Source organism: Thalia democratica, chromosome 7 (assembly GCF_965202585.1).
Source record: "Thalia democratica chromosome 7, ktThaDemo2.hap1.1, whole genome shotgun sequence".
Lineage (NCBI taxonomy): Eukaryota > Metazoa > Chordata > Thaliacea > Salpida > Salpidae > Thalia > Thalia democratica.
Window position 1 is genome coordinate 56993474 of NC_139171.1, and position 18298 is coordinate 57011771.

The 18298-nt window shown below is 26.5% G+C and overlaps 1 protein-coding gene across 1 annotated transcript; it reads right to left on the reverse strand.

Moving 5' to 3' along the window:
- Positions 1-3715: 3715 nt before the first annotated feature.
- On the reverse strand, positions 3716-10430 carry LOC145840584 (uncharacterized). The gene is made up of 8 exons (XM_082947888.1): positions 10337-10430; positions 9730-9921; positions 8546-9444; positions 7729-7852; positions 7309-7389; positions 5921-6033; positions 5334-5565; positions 3716-4548 (listed from the first exon to the last, which is right to left on the reverse strand). The coding sequence occupies exons 1-8, from the start codon at positions 10380-10382 to the stop codon at positions 4529-4531; spliced, it is 1707 nt and encodes a 568-aa protein (XP_082804014.1). The 5' UTR covers positions 10383-10430; the 3' UTR covers positions 3716-4528.
- Positions 10431-18298: the final 7868 nt, after the last annotated feature.

The window sequence follows — 18298 nt, forward strand, 5'->3', positions numbered from 1 at the left end:
TTAAGTTTAAGTCTAATAAATCAAGTTCACGTAAATTTTTGGTGAAAAATTAATATATATTAAAATCGCGTAGTTTTTAACTTTTAAGTTTTTTACAATAAATTCTAAAAGTATAATTTGTTTTTTGAACTTTCAACTACATGTTAGTGCGTTTGGTTTTAAGAAATATATAATATTTATGAGGCAATATTATTATTAAATACGTAATTTAAAAGTTTTTATTTTTTGATAACACTCAACTTTAAACTCAAATACGTTCAAGGACGTACAAAAATTTTATCATTCCGATTTTTTTTAAACTCTAAAGAAAGCCAGTTTGATTTTTTCTACTTAATAATAAAACGATATTATTTTATTTTAGTTGAAATAAACTGAGTTAAATAGTAATGTATAATACAAGCTAAAAATATCACTGCTAACAAAGTTGTAATTAGTTAGATTTGGTAAAACTTAAATTAAACTTAAAGTTAATTTCAAATTTAAAAAAACGATAAATATTGCAACCTTAAATTAATATAAGTAAAATGAATTGACTCTTTATACTACAAATTAAACCAGAAAAACTCCTTTTTTTTAAATCAGATCAATTTTCAAATTTTTGTTTAACTTAAAGTTTACTTTGAAAATAGTATAATTTTGATATGTTTTATTAATTCAAAGTGCGCGATTGTGACATATCAAAACTAAAATAAGTTCGAGTGCTTATAGAAAAGTGAGACACGATTTTTAAAAAACTACAAATTTTTCGCTGTAAAATGAAACATTTTTAAAGAAATATAAAACAAGCAGGGGTTTTTAAAATAAACTAAAAACGAGTAAAACTCTTAAACAAATTTTAATTCTAAAAAAATCGTACACTTTTTAGATTTAGACACTTTTAAATTAAATTTAATTTGTAATTTTACGTCAAATTTACAACTTCTCAAAAAATATTTAGAAATTGTGCCAGCTAAATATTTAGCAAGATTATATTAGTTTTGCAATGACTTGAGTTAAAAGACAAGACAAATTAATATGATATACTTTTAATCTTAAAAAGTATTTGAAACTTGTTTGTTTGGTAAATCCAATCGAACACAGTGTTTTTTGATTAACTTTGCGAACTTTTGTTTAATTTTTAAGCAAAGCTTTGCCCAACTTACTAGCCGTAAAAAGCTTGTTTAAAAAGCACACATATTGTAAAACTATTTTTAATATTTTATTTATTTAAATTCTTTTGTCTAATTACATGGTTTTGGTAAAACAAAACAACCTTGTACTATTAATAAAGCAGTTTTATAACTGGAAAAGTTCGCTTTATCAGAACTAGGTAATTGAATAAAACAGTAACAAAACGAACAAAAGTGTAAGAAATATTTTGATTATGTAAACTAAAATAGTAGATGTAAATTTAAAATAAAAACAAGTTAACATAACTATTTACAAAAAAGTAATAAACAGCATGCATTTTACATTTTTGTAGAGAACAACAACCTCTTTTTGTAGTATCAATGTATTTCGATTCTTATTAAAAATCTCGTATCGATTTACATTTGTAGGATGAATTTGATCCAGTTTAACCGCAATCATAGTTTACATTTATTTTATTTATTTTGAATGGTATTTTTATTGAAAATTATACTTATCTCGTGATGGTAGAACTTTATTTTAAGTAAATTTCAGCAAAGTTTAAAGTTGGTGCTTATTATATATGTCAAAAATGTGGTTTTTGTTAAAAAACATTTTGTAGAGCAATTGTCACAAAACTTTTTTTTAGTCTTTAGATTGGGAAATAACCTTTCTTTAAGGCACAATTTAGTTTCTACAAGCTTATTTTACTACTATAAGCAGTTAAAGTTTTAATTGTTTTATATTAAATTATAAACTGAAGAAAAACAAGTGATGATTTTGATGGATGTTGTTGTTTTCTATACGTAATAGAGTTTCACAATAAATATAAAAGTAGCGGAAGTTTATAAACAAAGAATAAAATCTCCATACATATGTTGATATTTAATTCTTTACTTTTTAATAATCGTATTTTGTAATGACTTAAGTTAAAAGACAAAACAATTTAATATCATAAGTTAAAAAGGTATATTGTTTCGTATCAGAACAAGAAACATTATCGAAAACGAGTCGCTCAATCGTATTCTTCATGTAACGTTTTTATTTCAAGTACAAAATAACATGTAAAAAAAGTTCCATGCAAACTTTAAAAGTGCGAACACGTTTCGTTACAGAAAAATATGTTTCGCCCATTTTTAAAATCTTTAAACTTGTACAGGTAGCAGATATATGGGTACTGTTACTACAAAAATCAAAATTTCAAGCTGTCCTTTGAAGTCTTGTTATTAAACCAATGGTTAAAACTGCTCCTAAAGTAAGCAAAAAGAGACTTTTTTGGTACAACTTGCATTAAACAACAAAAACATTTTGTTTAAACAGAATTATTTTTTAACACGAGTTCAAATTTGATGATTTGTTCTGCGGTAAAACTTAGTAGTTGCAAAAGTTTGTTGTAAACACTTTAAATATTATTAAGTTTTCAGTTGTTCATAAAAAATACTACAGGTATTATAGAAAATATAGTTAGTACTAATATTTTTTATCTACGTAATCAACTGCAAAACATAGAAAATGAAACACAAGTTACAGTAGCATGCTCTGTTTGGTTGCATAACAATTCAAATTAAAAAAAAAATTGTTCAAAAGACCATATCTCAAAAAGTAATGTATACTGGAAAAAAGTTTAAAATACATGTTTTAGTGTTGTTAATATCTACAAACCTTTTTCTATTTTTTGCAAATTTCTAAATATTTTTAAAGAAGTTTTAGAAGTGTTAAATATTTATATATTTTCGAAATAATGCATTACTTTTTCAGAACTGTCAAAATTTCAACAGTCTTGCAACCGCACTTACTATCTGTTTATTAAATAAAATTAAAAACAAAAACTCTAAACTTTTAAACTTTCAGTAAATACTTTAAATTTCAAGGTTAGTAGAGCTTTAATGGAACACTACAAGTTTAGTTTTTTTTTTTGAGTAGCTGTTAAGTTTTTTAAAGATCAAACAGTTTCGCAGAATTTATAAATTGATAAATCAAACTTTTACATCATTTTTGACCAGAAGCTAAATTTTAAATGTAAGTCAGTGCAGTTGCTCTGCCTATTTTTACTCTTTTTTCACTCTTGAAAATAACAAATTTATGCTTTTCACCAAGATACTTGCCATAACAAATGCTGCTTGCAATAGCGGACTTGTTGACATTCGTTTATGAGTAAACAAAAATGGCGTTTTGGTCGTCAGAAAGTATTTTGACATTTAAATGTCTGATTTTAATGGGCAGAGGTTGGTGGTGATGGAATAACATATAATTTAACATATATACATGCTTTTGATGTATTATGACGTCATCATCACTCTAAACATGCAAATTTTGTCTGTAATTTTTTGCTTTTTGGAAAATTAAAAAGCATAGCTTGTATGTGATTTTAATAAAATGATTTATCGTAAAACAAAAAATTTTAGGTATACAAACTTACCTTTAAATATTTAGTTGATGTGATATGTATATTAGCGGGATGTTTGATGTCATATTTCATTTAGCCTTAAGTGTTTAAAAAACCCTTAAGTAATATTCAATTAGCATTACAACAAATTAACGAAATATTAAAAAGTCACCATTTATTATAGGCAAAATAATGCTTTATAGCATTAAACATTAAGTGAAAGATTGCAAAATAAAGAACAATGCAAAATAAAACGACCATTGAACTGCATCATTTAGTATTAATACTTAACATTAATTGTTTAGAAAGATACAATGAATTTAAATTTACTGCAGTAAATTTTACTAAATCTTTTTAAAGCCAGTCCAACAAAAACATTATAAGTTTATAACCATTTAAACGCATTTTCATACCACACTAGTATTTTATTTTTATTTTTTACACAGTGTTTATGCTGTTTTGCATATAAATTACTAAAACGTGAAAAGGCAAAAAATACAATAGCGCTACAGAGGTAAAATAAAATAATGTTTGTCAGTATAACTGAAAAATTTTATTTATTTCTATAAAAGAAGTTAAGTTTTAACTCGTAAACTTATTTTTTAGCTGAACCATGTAATTGGTTAATACAAAGTTTAAAACTAAACAACTAGAATTCACTAAACAAAAAAAAAAAAGAAAAATAAGACAGCAAACCTTTTGAAAATTAAAAAGAAAATACAAAAGCTAAGAACTTTAACTTTTAAAAATAAACTTTTATAGCATTTACAAAACAAAATTTTCAAACAAAATGATAGTACTATTGTTTTTTGTAAGTTTTGAATTCATTAGAAAAAGCAAATCACATAAATCAAAGCTTAAGACTGCTCAGTCTGTGAATACAACCATTTGCACAACACTTTACATAGCTGTTTGAAACACTCATTTTTAAGCTTAAAACTTCTTAAATTAGTGAATTTGCGCTTAAACCAGCAAAAAAAGTTAAAAGCACGTTTTTTCAACTGGCACTTTCTTTCCACATCGATGCTTAACTTTTCATTTTATCTCGACGAAATCTGAAAAGTATCATTTTTTCTTTAAAAATTGGTTAATATTTTGTAATAAGGTACTCTTTAGAAGACTATTAAAGAAAAATACCTTTTTAAATACAGAATGAAAATCAACTAAAGACAGAAAATATTTTGAAACAAATAATAAATAGCTTAAGGTCAATAGAAGTGTCTTATAAATACTGTAAATTAGATCATTATAACTGTTAATAAATTTAATGTGTCATAACTTCTTTTAATGTATAGTAAAGCTAATTAGTAAACTAATTCTCTTAAAGTTTTTAACAAAAAACAAACAAAATTTAAATTTTTCGAGCAATAAATATCATTTATACAACTAATTTTCGTTTACTGATTTTCAACACACATGACATTAAAAGTGTACTTTAAAAAATCCTTAAACTGAGTTTAATAAACAGACTTTCAATAAAGAGAAAATTCAACATAGGTTTATAGTTTGTAAAGACATATTGATTAGGTAAAGTAAAATAAAATTTTAAATAATGAGTAACAACCTTATGAAGTAAAAAATACTTTAAACATGCGTAATAAAAAATTGCTTTAGGTCATATAAATTTTTTTTATTCTAAACACCAAATTAAATCAATAAAACTGTAAAAATATTTAAATTTTGAATAACATTTTTTATTGTATAGTAAGGCTAACAAGAAAATTTATTTTGTCAAGTTTAAACTTTCAAACTGACTCACAAAACGTCTAATACTTTATAAGAAAAGTAAAACAACTTGTTTCCAACAACAGATATTCAACATTCAAAAAATTCAACTCACCACAGCCGACGAACACGATGTTCTCCAACGACACGTTTTCCGGGTATCCCCCGTACTCGGAACTGGCGAACTCGAGCACGAAGGGAACTCCGTCATCGACCAGATTCAGCTCGACCTCTACCGTTCCGCTTCGTCGCGTTTTCCACAATATCTTCTTGTTCGACATTCGCTCGTTCGGTGTTCGGCCGTACTTCTGCTCCAAGCGGATCGTCACAACGCCACGAATCAGGTTCTGTGATTGGTTGGTTGTTTTATTTTGAATTCTTTTTGAATAATACTTTACATTCAAACATTGTTTTGACAATTAAATTAAAAAAATTGAGTTATACATTGGTATTTGAATTTATAAGTTGTTGTTATTGTGATAACTGTCCAATAGGCTTTATCCGCATTACTCTAGTGTGTTAAATTACTGCTATGTTCTATAATACATTTTAATGTTAAGCAAATATTAGTTTTAAATATTTTAATTCAGCAAAGCTAACAATTTTTTTCCTACAAATTGAACTATCTGCGCATAATTTAAATTTTTAAAAGTTGTGTTTTTTGTAGAAAAAAAACATTATTTATAGTTATAAAATACTTACATTATTTGTGAATTCGAAAGTAACTTTGCACGAGCAATTTTTGGTTGATTTCAAAAGTCCAGTGCTCAGGGCTGAAGGTGAACGTGTGCTAACTTCTAGTTGCCAACTTTCTTCTGAAAAAACAAACAGCCTGTTAATTTCAGTTTCTTCTATTGTTAGGAAATAAACTGTTTTATACAGTCCATAAAAGAAGCGTGAAAAATGATATTCTCTAAATTTGTACGGAAAATTTAGAGAATATCATTAAGGCACATAACCAAAAAATTTTAAATCAAAACTCAGGAATTCAGAGTCAATGTGGCTGCGCTGGTAGCTGTAAATATAATTTGAAAGGGGTAATTGCCGTTCAGAGAACATCGTCTACAAGGCCACAGTTAACTCTGGCGTTGAGACGAGGTTCTATGTCTGCTTGTGCTCGACTCAGTTTAGATTCAGGTATGCCAATCATAAAAAATCTTTCAAAGGCGGCATATATGAAAATGACACTGAACTTTCGAAGTATGTTTGTGGCTTAAAGCGCAGCGACATTGACTTCGAAATATTCTGGGAAGTTATAAAAAGAGCACAGCCTATAGCCGACGGCAATAGCCCAATATGTAGGCTGTGTCTCAAAGAAGCATCAGCCGTTGTATATGCACTGAAAGACAAGAGATGCCTAAACAAAAGAAGCGAGTTTGTATCGTCTTGTAGACATATAAAAAAGTCGCTTTTAAAGTTTAACAAGTTTTAATTTCATCTTAAAATAACCTAAATTTCAATTTCCATCTTAATTTTATCTTTATCTCTTTCAATTATCTGTCCTAATATATAGTTACTCACTAAAGTTATATGAAATTTTGCTAGTTTATTGTCGATTGGTAAATTAATTTTTGCACAAGCCGTTTTGCATGGTTTTTGATAGTTTCAAAATTACGTCATAATCTATTTATGCAAAAAAAAATTAACTTTCATTGGTGATTTTGTTTTGTGCTTTATTTTAAACTTGTTTTGAAGCTGATGAGTGAATAGTCACGAAACTCGAGTCCTTTGAGTTTTGCATCTTTAAATAATCCTTTTTAATAATAAAGCCCTCAAGGTGAGCTCAGTGTGAAAAATTTAATTTATTAAGTTAAATAACTTAATTCTATATATATATATATATATATATATATATATAGTAGAAGTTTCATGATAATAAATTTTTACAGACAAGCTTTCCTAAGTTTTTTTGTCCCTATTTTTAATTCAATAATAAAATACTGGATTAATTCTTGTTAGCTAAATATAAAGAAGCACTTGAAAAATATTTTCAAAAAAAACGAACAAATTTTAAGAAAATGAACACAACAATTTCAATCACGAGATAAATACTTCACTCTCCACGGAGCACGAGTATAATAAATTTTTACCTTCGTTGCTCGTCTTCTCCCACCTATCAGGAGCGTTCTCGTTTGCGTTTGAAAAAGAATGTTTGACGCTTCTCGCAAAACCTGAATGTATTTCACTTTAGTTTAAACAAGAAGCAAATAGTTCTATTAAAACGAATTAAACTTAAGCTTACATAACATACTTAACTTTCAAAATATGTTGAATAGATTAAGTTGTTGTACTCTACAGATCAACATATTTTTAATCAATAAAAAAAAGTTAATTTTCTTATTCTAAATAGTTCATTTTGATTTATTTTTTGAAAATACTATAAGCTTTTCACAAACTATCCTGAACTATATACATGTAGATTTTAGACTTGCGTAAACAACTTTAAAATATGTAATTGTATTTATTTTTAATTGTTAGACTTAAGTACTCAAACAAACTTATAAATGTACCATTGTTGCACTTGAGTCCTCCATCGATGACAATTTCGTCGATGTTGATTGTCGGTCCAACTCCGCAATACTTGGTGTCACCTTTGCACGTTTGGTTGTTAAGCACACTTGCTTTCAAAACAACCTAAGCGTTAAAGTTTACATTTATTTTGAATTTGTTTAGTAGTTGTAAATGTATTGTACACTTCTATTTAGATTTTCAGTTACATATAGATTACACAAAAGATTAATTTGAATAAAAGATAATTTAATGTTCAAACTAAATTAAAAGTTAATGAATTACAAACATGCTTAAATATTTAGTGGTCCGAAGCAGTAACTTGTACTTGGATTGTAGAATAAGACAATTATTTTTTGTGTTTTATCTAACACTATAGCTTATTTTATTTAATATTGAAAAATTCTTTATACTTAGTTAATTTTAAAAAAAAAGTTATACTTTCAAACTGTTGAAATATGATTTTTTATAACATACAAACGTTTGTAAGCGCTTCAAATCTTTTACGCAATATTCTTTATTCATCTAACAGTTTGAAAAACTAGTTTTGCTAAATTTCGAATCTAATAATTGACATTTTAAATAAATTATGAAAAAAAAATTTAGTGTTTGTAAGTGTACTATATGCCTGTTTAAACATTTTTAATAACATGCAGATCGCAAAAAAGTTTTCGAATTTTTATAAACTATGTTCACTATTAACGTTACACTGGTATCATAAAACGTCTTCAAAACAAGAATAAAAGTTGCAAGCGCTTCAAAAACTTCAACATTTTCACTCAATAAACCGAACACTTTACAAACACGCTGCAAACCGACCCTGTATTCACCGGCGAGGGTGGAAACGTCGAAATTGAACTTCTCCATCTTCCACCCGAACACGGCGTGGTCGACCTCGAAAAAACTCTCCGCGCTTTCCACCTCCTCCAACACGTCATTGCTGGCCGGTATGACGTAACCTCTCAAGCTCGACCCGTCGCAGTGGATCGCCGAGTGCATCGAGAAAGTCACGTGGTCCAGTTCCGTGACGTCAAAGGTCGGTGACGTCATGTAGGCGGTGGTGAACTTCTCCCCACTGTCAGGGTTGCCGACCACTTTGGCGAAGAACTGGTTCTGAACGTTCTCCTTTTCTTGCACGCCTTGGAAAGCGGCGCAGTTTACAGGGACTTCCTTTGAACTTTCCCGCCTCTTCTCGTGATCAACTGAGGGGAGTTTCCCGTTCGGAACTATTTCCCGCCAGTTGCAGTTGACCCTCGCATTGACATGCTCGAAATCGCACTTGTCACGCTTGAGCAAGTCCACGTTATCAGCTGTTGTAGTGTTTCGGCTGAAGTAACCGAGGATCGGTAGAAGCTGGTTGCACGACTCGTGGAACGCTACTGTGACGTCATCGTCATTTACGACGTCATTATCAGGATTTATTGTTACGTAATTGTTTCTTGTGACGAAATCTTTTTTGTATAATATTTTTAATACTACATTATTATTTTCATCAGGATTGACGATGTTCTTCAGAGAAATCCATTTTTTGCCGGTGAACTTTTCTTTTTCGGTTTGAAAGAAATCATCAAAAGTTTTCTTCTTCAAGATTATTTCCTTCACTTGGAACTCTTTCGACTTGCTGCTGATCGTGAGGCTGCAGGTGTTTTTCGGAACTGCAAGGTTTTTGGTGGAAACCAATTCGTCGTCAGTTTTAGATGCGTTGTTGTAGAACAAACCTGTAAAAACAGTTGAACTTCGTAGAATAAAAGTGTTTGATGCATTTGGTGTTAGTATTTTTCGAAATTCTTAAAAGCTGTTTTAATTTTTATGAAATAAAGTTGATTTAAAAAACAATTGTTGTAAGAAATTTATAGAGATATAACTTTTTAATTCCGAATTTAACTACGAAATTAAATGAAACCAAGAAACATTTGTATCATACATGTAAACGAGATATTTTCAAATATTCATAGAGACACAAACGTTTCAAATGCTTATCATAAACTTTAAACAAAACCCACCTCGATTTTTTAGCAAAACAAAGGTGCACGCCAGCGCGACGATAAGGAAGATGGCGATGAAGACGATCAGCGTCCTCTTCTTCTTGAAGCAGTAGGAGCAGATCTTGTTCATCTTGCGCTTCTTGCGCTTCTTGCTCTCCTTGATGCTCACATCGATCAGCTGGTCGCAGTCTTTCGGTGTCTGATCTTTTTCTGAAAAAATAAGAAAAATAATCAAAAAAGTAAAATATTATTAAATGAATATGATACTAAAGCTTCTAAAGACAAAATTCAAAACTATATGTAATAAAACAGTATATGAAACTTTTATTGCATCATAAAAAGTCAAAAGGTACTAAAAAGTTATAATAAATTCAATTAAGAACATCAAAAAAAATTATACTTAAATAAACTTTTAGTAAAAATAAATATTTAAAAATTAAAAGATACAAGGTAAAAGATTTAGCAGCTAACTCTACCAAAACAGCTAATAATATTTTATTTTTTTATAAAAAAAAAAGGTACAAAACTAAGACGAGGTCTTTATAAAACTGAAATATAAAATTAAAACTTGTATAAAATTTTAGTAAAATAAACAAATAAAAAAAAAACTCAATCAGTAACTTACGTGTTTTTTGTTGCATTACGTACGTTTCGTTAATTACTTTTGGCATAACTTCTTCAAACACTTTTTCTGAAATTAATATTAGCAACTACTATCTGTAAGTTTATTTGTTGTAAGCTAAATCATCAAAAATATCGGTTTTGTGAAACTCTTGAAAATACTTTTGTTAATGCTAGAAATGTATGCAAACTAAATTACCAACCTCTATACATTTTTTATCGAGCAAAATATCTCTTGAAAATTCTGTGTTGAATTTAAAGAAAAAAACAAATCGATAATAAATAAACTCGTGTTAGAATGATATTAAAAATAAGTCGACTTGCAGAAATTTAACTATTATAATATTATCACAAACTAACAAAACTCATTTAAAGTGTATCTAAATAATCTAACATGTTTTTTTTTTGCCAAACCAACAATACAAGGTTAGGTTATCTTTAAATAAAATAAATAGCTTATTTTCCTATTTTAATTAATCAATAATGATCACATGTTTAGTATACAAGTCGTTCTTAAAGTTAAAAACAGTTTTAAAATTTTTAGAACAAGTTAAACTGTATTAACAAATATCGATTTATTAAAGTATATAGTCTCTTGAAGTTTAACATTTCATTTCCTCAATTCTCAAAAGAGCTTTACTTGTATAGGTTACAACTTTCTTGAGAAGTTATTAATCCTAGTGTCAACATAGTTATTAAGCCTTATGACATTTATACCACCATGCTTCCAGAAGAGCACAAAAAAAGCTTGCCGAAGAAAAAAGGATATTTGTAGAAAAATAAATCCACTAAAAGTCTGCTTAAAGTTCAAAGACTCCTTATTTGAACTTTATATTATTGCAAGTTCTTATCGAAAAAAATTATTACAAGATTTATTTTTTTTATAACTTTTAAGAAATGCTGAACTTGCTCAATCAGGAACAATTATAAATTTACTTTGTTACGCAATTATCATGTATCGTAGTTTTTGGACTTTCTACTTTTTATTGTTCAATGCTAACTTTTGTATTTACAAAAAGTGCTTTAGAACTAAAACAGTTATTGTTATTAAGAGATTTAAGTAACATTTTATTTATAATACACAGAAGTTTTAATATTAAAAACAAAAAAACTGGAATCTTAAAAGAATAAAAATGTTCAAATTTAATGCTTTAAAATGTGTTTTACAACTGTTTTTGACTGTACTATACTTATTGTAAATACGTTTTATTTGCTGAATGAAAATACATACAAAGTTGAACTTTTATATAAGAATTATGCACCTTAGTTTTAGCTGTAGATCAAATAACTAAAAGTAAATAAACAACTGGTACAGAGCTTTAAAGTTTTTTGTTTTAACCTCAAGTTTATTAGTGATTTAAACCAATCACAATTGTCTATTAATTATTTAATATAGATATATATATATACATATTGAAACATTCTAATTTTAACTAAAAATAATCTAACACTTTAACATCTTCAACTAATTTAATTCAATCTTAACTTTGTCAATCATTTTTGAAAGTAAATTATTATTTTCATTAAAAAATGAAACTAACATCTAATCATGTAAAAAAATATCAAAATATAAAACAATCTTAAAAAAAAAATTTCTTAATATAAACAAAATCAAAGTTATTTTTACGGCACAACCAACTAGCAGCTACACACAAAATTGTAATTAAAAATTATCACGAAAATCCAACACAAATTTTCGCTATTTGATACTTTTATTTTTGTAATGAAATCACTATGTGATAGCATGACTAATAAAACTATCGATTTTAGCGCAATAAATTAAAGTCCCATGATGATATTATTGTTAAAATGCAAACACAAATTTACTTGTATGTATCTCATAAATTAATGAGTGAAATTTATTAAATGTATATAAATCGTTTAGAATTTGTTTAGATTGAGTGAATTTTTAAACTGTTTAAAGTATTTTTAGTGTATAAAAAATTCATGTGATTAGACTGCATTCTTTGATTTACAGCTTGAAAATTCCGCAATTTACTTTAAAAACAATAAAAGTAATAAACGAGTAATAGTTATAAAATAAAACCAGATACCTGTTTTATTGATGTACTGATTTTGTTAGATAAGCTTTTAAAACATGGTTATCCCTCTAAAATACAAAATTTTTAATAAAAAAAAATTTTGTGGTAAATTATTTTGAAAATCTGAGAAAAGCTTTAACAAACAAAGCTTCAAGCTTTATGATTGAAATTATCTCGTAAAGGGTTGAGATTAATATATTGTTTTATTTTTCAATTCAAAGTAATTAAAAAGAGTTTGTTAGAGAAAACAAAAAGAAAAAAAATATTTTTTTTTATTAAAAGTAATTGAAAAGTGTTTGTAATAAAAAACAAAAACAATGAAAAACATTGAAACAAAACACAGATTTAAAAAACTTCAAGTATACTGAAAAAGTATAGTCCAAAGTTAATTAAAAATTAAATTAATACGTTTTTAAGAAAAATCAACGCTTAAGCAATACTGCCTACGTGCTTTACAATTGAAAATCGTTAAAGGTCATAAAACATATTTTACGAAAAAAAACACGGATATCAACATAGCATGTGATTTTGTATTGTCAATTGTAAAATAATCTGTTATCCAATATTGCAACATTATTGCAAAAGTTGAGTTTTATTTTTTGACAGTTTCAGCTTTCCTTAAAAATTTAAAGACGACATTTACAACTTAATGGTACCTGTTGCTCAAGAATAACACATGAAATTTAAATGCGTCAGCTGCAGTTCCAAGGTCGCTTCTGATTGGTTAATATCTTATTTATTTTTATTATAAGTTTTAAGTAATAAAGCTATTTTTCAGATTATTTTTTTACATATTTGGGTAAAGTGGATTAGGGAAAGGGTATTCTTAATATTCTGCTTTTTTATCGCTTTATCTTTGCACAATGTTATGAATTTACTGCTCGAATGGAAATGTTTCCAAGTCCTTACAACTGCAGCCGACCCGTTTTAAATATCATTTTAGAAAAACGTTACTAAGTGTCAGTAAGAGCATTTTTCGTGTTTTAAGTTAATTAATGTTTGAATAAAAGCGAAAACAACAAAATATTTAAAAGAGCGTTTTGGAGGTAATCTAGCAGTAGAAAATGTTAATTTGTTCATTTTGGTTTTTTGGAAACTTTTATTTAGCAGTTCGCGTTCCTCACTAGTTTTGAAATACTTTCAAACATACGTAAGAAATTATTCTGTAAAAAAAAACTTCATTAAAAATTTAGCAATATTTGTCGTTAATTCTACACTTAGGTGTTAATTTTAATGCAAATAAAAGCTGTTTTTACATGTCTTATTAACACTTCTACGTAATACTTTATTAAACAATAATATAATAGTGAATTATTAAATATATATTCATCAAAATAAATTCCGTCTAACCCATCTGACTTACATATTATTGAAAAATCTGAAACAGTTCTAATTTCAAAGGTAATTTCTGCATCTGTCAAAACGTCTTTTGATGTCAACTTTTTCTTTTCATATGTTTTTCAATTTTTTCAGAAATTTTTCATAATAATAGTTTCATGATTGACAACGAAAAACAAAATACTGACCCCATTTAGTTTCAACAACAAATAGTTAACAATGTTTTTCCTTGACCTTAAACATAGATACAATATTAAAAACATATGTTGACTTGTTTTTGTTTGTTGCTATAAATGTTTACAACATTTTTTTTAGTTTAGTTTTTGATAAAAACAAACAATAAATTGATTTTATTTTCGAACTTAACTCACAATCCTATTATTAAAAATGTTTTATTCGGTTAATGGGTTAATCAAAGTCTAAAAAAATAGTAACTTGATGTCAGTAATTTGTAAACAAGTTTTCAAGTTTTATTTAAAAGTAATAATTTTAATCTTATACTCAGAACAATTTTTAAGAGTCAGAATAATATTAAAAAAGTAATAAGATTATAAATTACTTAATAGAATTATAATGTACTACTAAATAATTTTCCAAAAAGCATTGATATAAAAGTAAAATGTACAAACTTTTAAAACATAGTTAAACTGAAACAATAATTTTAAATTTTAATTTTTACATTTTACAAAGTACTTTAGTAGACATAATTGACTTGTTTTGATAATGCCGTGTAAATGTAACAAAAAATAGTATTGAGATTAATAAAAAACTAACAACTGTTTAAATTATACTTATAATAGCAAAGAGTAATGAAAATTTGCAATACTTGAACTTTTTTAATACTAGTTAGACTTTTCCCATAATGTTGCTACGAAACTGCTGTAAACAATACAACATCATTTGATTGAGTAAGTGTTCAAACTTAACTTATCATTTAAATACTGCATGAAGCAATTTACTGCTGAGTTTTTAAAAAAAAACAAAGCACTGTTTTCAAGCACCAAAACAATTACGTACTATTTAAAGGTAGTGCGTATATGAGTTTGGGAAGTTTATAAATAAATCTTTAAATAAAATAATTTAAAAGATTATCTGCATAAAATTTTAATTTAAATTATAAGCGAACACTCACAAAGTTTTGAATGCTAGATTTGAAAATATAATTTGAGTATGCACTGTAATTTGAACAGTATAAAACTTTTTAAACTAAATTAGCTATTAAGTAAACTAGTTAAAAACTTAAAATTTGAAGTGTATGAAATTTCTAATACACTTATTTATTACTGTCAATGAGTTATTACTATTTTTTCCAGCCAGTTATGCTGATTTAAAAATATACCTTGTTCTTAATATTAGGCAAAATTTAAATCAAAACTGTTTTAATATATTTGAAAATTTGTTTTAAAAAAAAAGTGCTGTAAACATAATCAGTAAATAAAAAAACTAATTTTCAAATATTCATTTCGACAAAAACATCTTATTCACACTTTCTTAAGCAAAGCAAGAAATCTTTAACATTTGCATATAAACTTCATTTGATGCTTTACCGGTTGCACAACCGGTCAAAACTTTTTTTATTTTTGAAGTTTTCTTCTGAAATCACTTTTCAACACCATACCAAGCGAGTTTGTTGACTGTCAATTAAAAAAAAAGTACTGGTGGTGTTGATGTATTGATTTTTATGAAACAATTTAAGCGGAGGAAGTTAAACTCAACTTTGAATAGACACCTTAATCAAATACGATACAGTTAGTCACGAAATTTATGACTGTTAGTTTTTTTGAATTAATAGACTTTTAGGATTAAAAGAACTCAAGCATTCTTGAGGAAGTCTAGTTTCAAAATCGGACTTTGGACCATACAAATTTGTCACGATCTTTTTTGGCTGCTAAATTTAAACTTCCTTTGCAGAGTAGCTTCTAGCAGCCTAAAAACTAAATAGAGAGTTTATCTAGTTCAAATTTAAGATAATATTGAGTTGTTTAGAAAAAACATACAAATCTCAATAAAATACTTGTTTGGTTAGTCAAGGCTTTTATAAATTAAAAAGATACGTTTATATGTTTAAGCATTGTAAGATAAAGGACAAATTATCCTAAGTCATAACATAAATCAAAAAAAAAACTTTCAAACGGGTTAGTAATGGTTTTTAAACTAACTAGTACTATAAACTAAGAAGTAAAAAAACTGTATATGTAAAACAAAAAATATACTTAATTTAAAACAAGAAAATAATAACTCAAAAGCTGAACACAAATTTGCTTAATATATATTTCAGCATTTTTTTCATGATTGATTAGCTTAAAAGCTTTTACAAAATAACTTACTTTTTCTGTAACAACTAGGTTTCAAACTAGTTTGAAATAAACTTTTGGAGCATAAAGAGAACTTTTAGAGGAATAACTAAGTTTGTTAATAAACAAATATTATTTTATTTTTTTCAAGTTGTCTTAAACTTTATTTTCAAAGTAAAGTCTAGTTCATAATTACGAATTCAAACTAAAAACAGTTCGAAAAGTGTGTATTTATTATTTACTTTACATCAGAATATTTATTTTTAAACATACAAGTAATAATACTCAGATAAAAACAAGCTTATAGTTCTCTACTGAAGACTAAACTTTGTTTGTGTTTTGACACAGAGTGCTTCAAAATAAAACAAAGCTGTATGACGATGACTTATAATTCTTAAATGTGTTTTTCCATATAATTAATATAAACTTATATTTCATTTTAAAGACTAATGTATTTTTCTATTCACGCAACAGAAATTGTGCATAGTATCCAGCTTCAATAACTTTGGCTTTCGATCAATTTCAGTTTATCAATTATGTTTTCGTTTTCACTTGAACGTGATTGTAGCAAGATTTCTTGAAAATATGTTAACGCTTTGGTCGATTTTTGAGACGAACTTTCAAATATCAATAACGCAAGAATCGCCTCACAAGTAGTAACTACTGTTGGTGTTTAAAAAATTTCTTCTTAATATTAAAGCGTATTTGTTATGTAACTAACTTTTAGATTTCTCAACTGATGAACATTTAGTTATTTAAAAAAAGCGACAAAAACAGTTAGCATATAACTGAAACTGTAAAGTTTTTTGATATAAAATAAACACTACATCAACTTCAAAGAATTTTATTAACAAATTATGAATTTAATTTAAGTTGACAAATATAAAATTACAGTTTTTACTGCTTAATTTCTAACTTTCTTCTACGTTTTTATTTGAAATACTTAAAAAAATCTGAGAAAAAAAATTTCAACTACTTTTAATCATATTAGTTTATTGATGCTTATTTTTTCAATAACTCAAAAAAAACTTACATTAATTTGTTCGAAAACAAATTACTTTTCAAAAAACAAATATAAAAACTTTTACCAAAATTGTATTGTAAATCGTAAAACCTAACTACTTAAAAACTGTCAAACTCAATTAATTTTTTATTAAACAGTACTTGTAAAACATAAAAATGAAATAAATAACCTGCTTTGATGAGAAAACTATCTTATAATATTAGGCTAAACAAAAATGATAAAAAACTACGAATATTTTCAACGTATATGCTCATGAAGTTGTTCCGCAAAGTGTTAGCTTAATGAGACATAAGCTATTAAAAACACAGTACAGTCCGTTTATAGCGATAAGATATTTAAAAACTTTTAATTTTTTTACGCTTTAAATGTACTTTGTAGTATAATTGTTTACCATCGTAAAGGTAAGACGTCATGAATGAATTAGAGAGTTTAGTATTCTTTTAAAATGCGTAAATAATTTATTTATTTTTTGCATATCGGTAGTTTGTTCTAAAAATGATAAATATTCAGTTTTTAATTTAAAAGCTTTTTAGTAAGTTATGGTGCAAGTAAATAGTTTTAAACAAATATTCAATCAACGTTGTTTTAGTCTTGAAAGGTTTTAGACTTTTTTTAATTGGCAAGCACTTTTAAAAAGTGGATAAACTCAAAAATTAAACTAAAGCATTGAGTTCTTCTGAGCTTGGAAAAGTGTTATGAATAGGTTTAATGCTCAAAGAAATCAATTGATGTTAAAACTTAAATACACTTTTATTTTTTTCTGATTATTTTAAAACTTTAAAGACGTCTACTAGGTACCGACAAACTGACTTTCGGTTAAGTACACTTGTTTAAGTGGAAAATATAAACTAAAACATGAAACTTAAATTATGGTTTTAAAGCTCTCACAATGCTAAAGTTGTAAATCTATAAACCTTGTTATGTGACGCAGAAAATGCAAAATAATTTTTGAGTTTTTGTTGATGTCAAACAAATCTATTAGTTAACACGAAAATAATATATAAACACAAATTTGAAATTTTATAGGTAGTAATCTATAGATTTGCACGCTTAATCATTGATACTAAAATATAACTTGTTTTACAAAATTCAAACTTGAAATACTAAAAAAATAAGTACTTAAGTTTTACCTTATAACTGAATGCTTTTCTCATTTGTTTAAGGTTTTCATTGAAAATACTTAAAAGTTCTCCAAAAATAAATTAATTTAAATATATTAGATGTAATAAAATGGTTTAAACACCCAAGCAAGAAAGCTACAAATAATT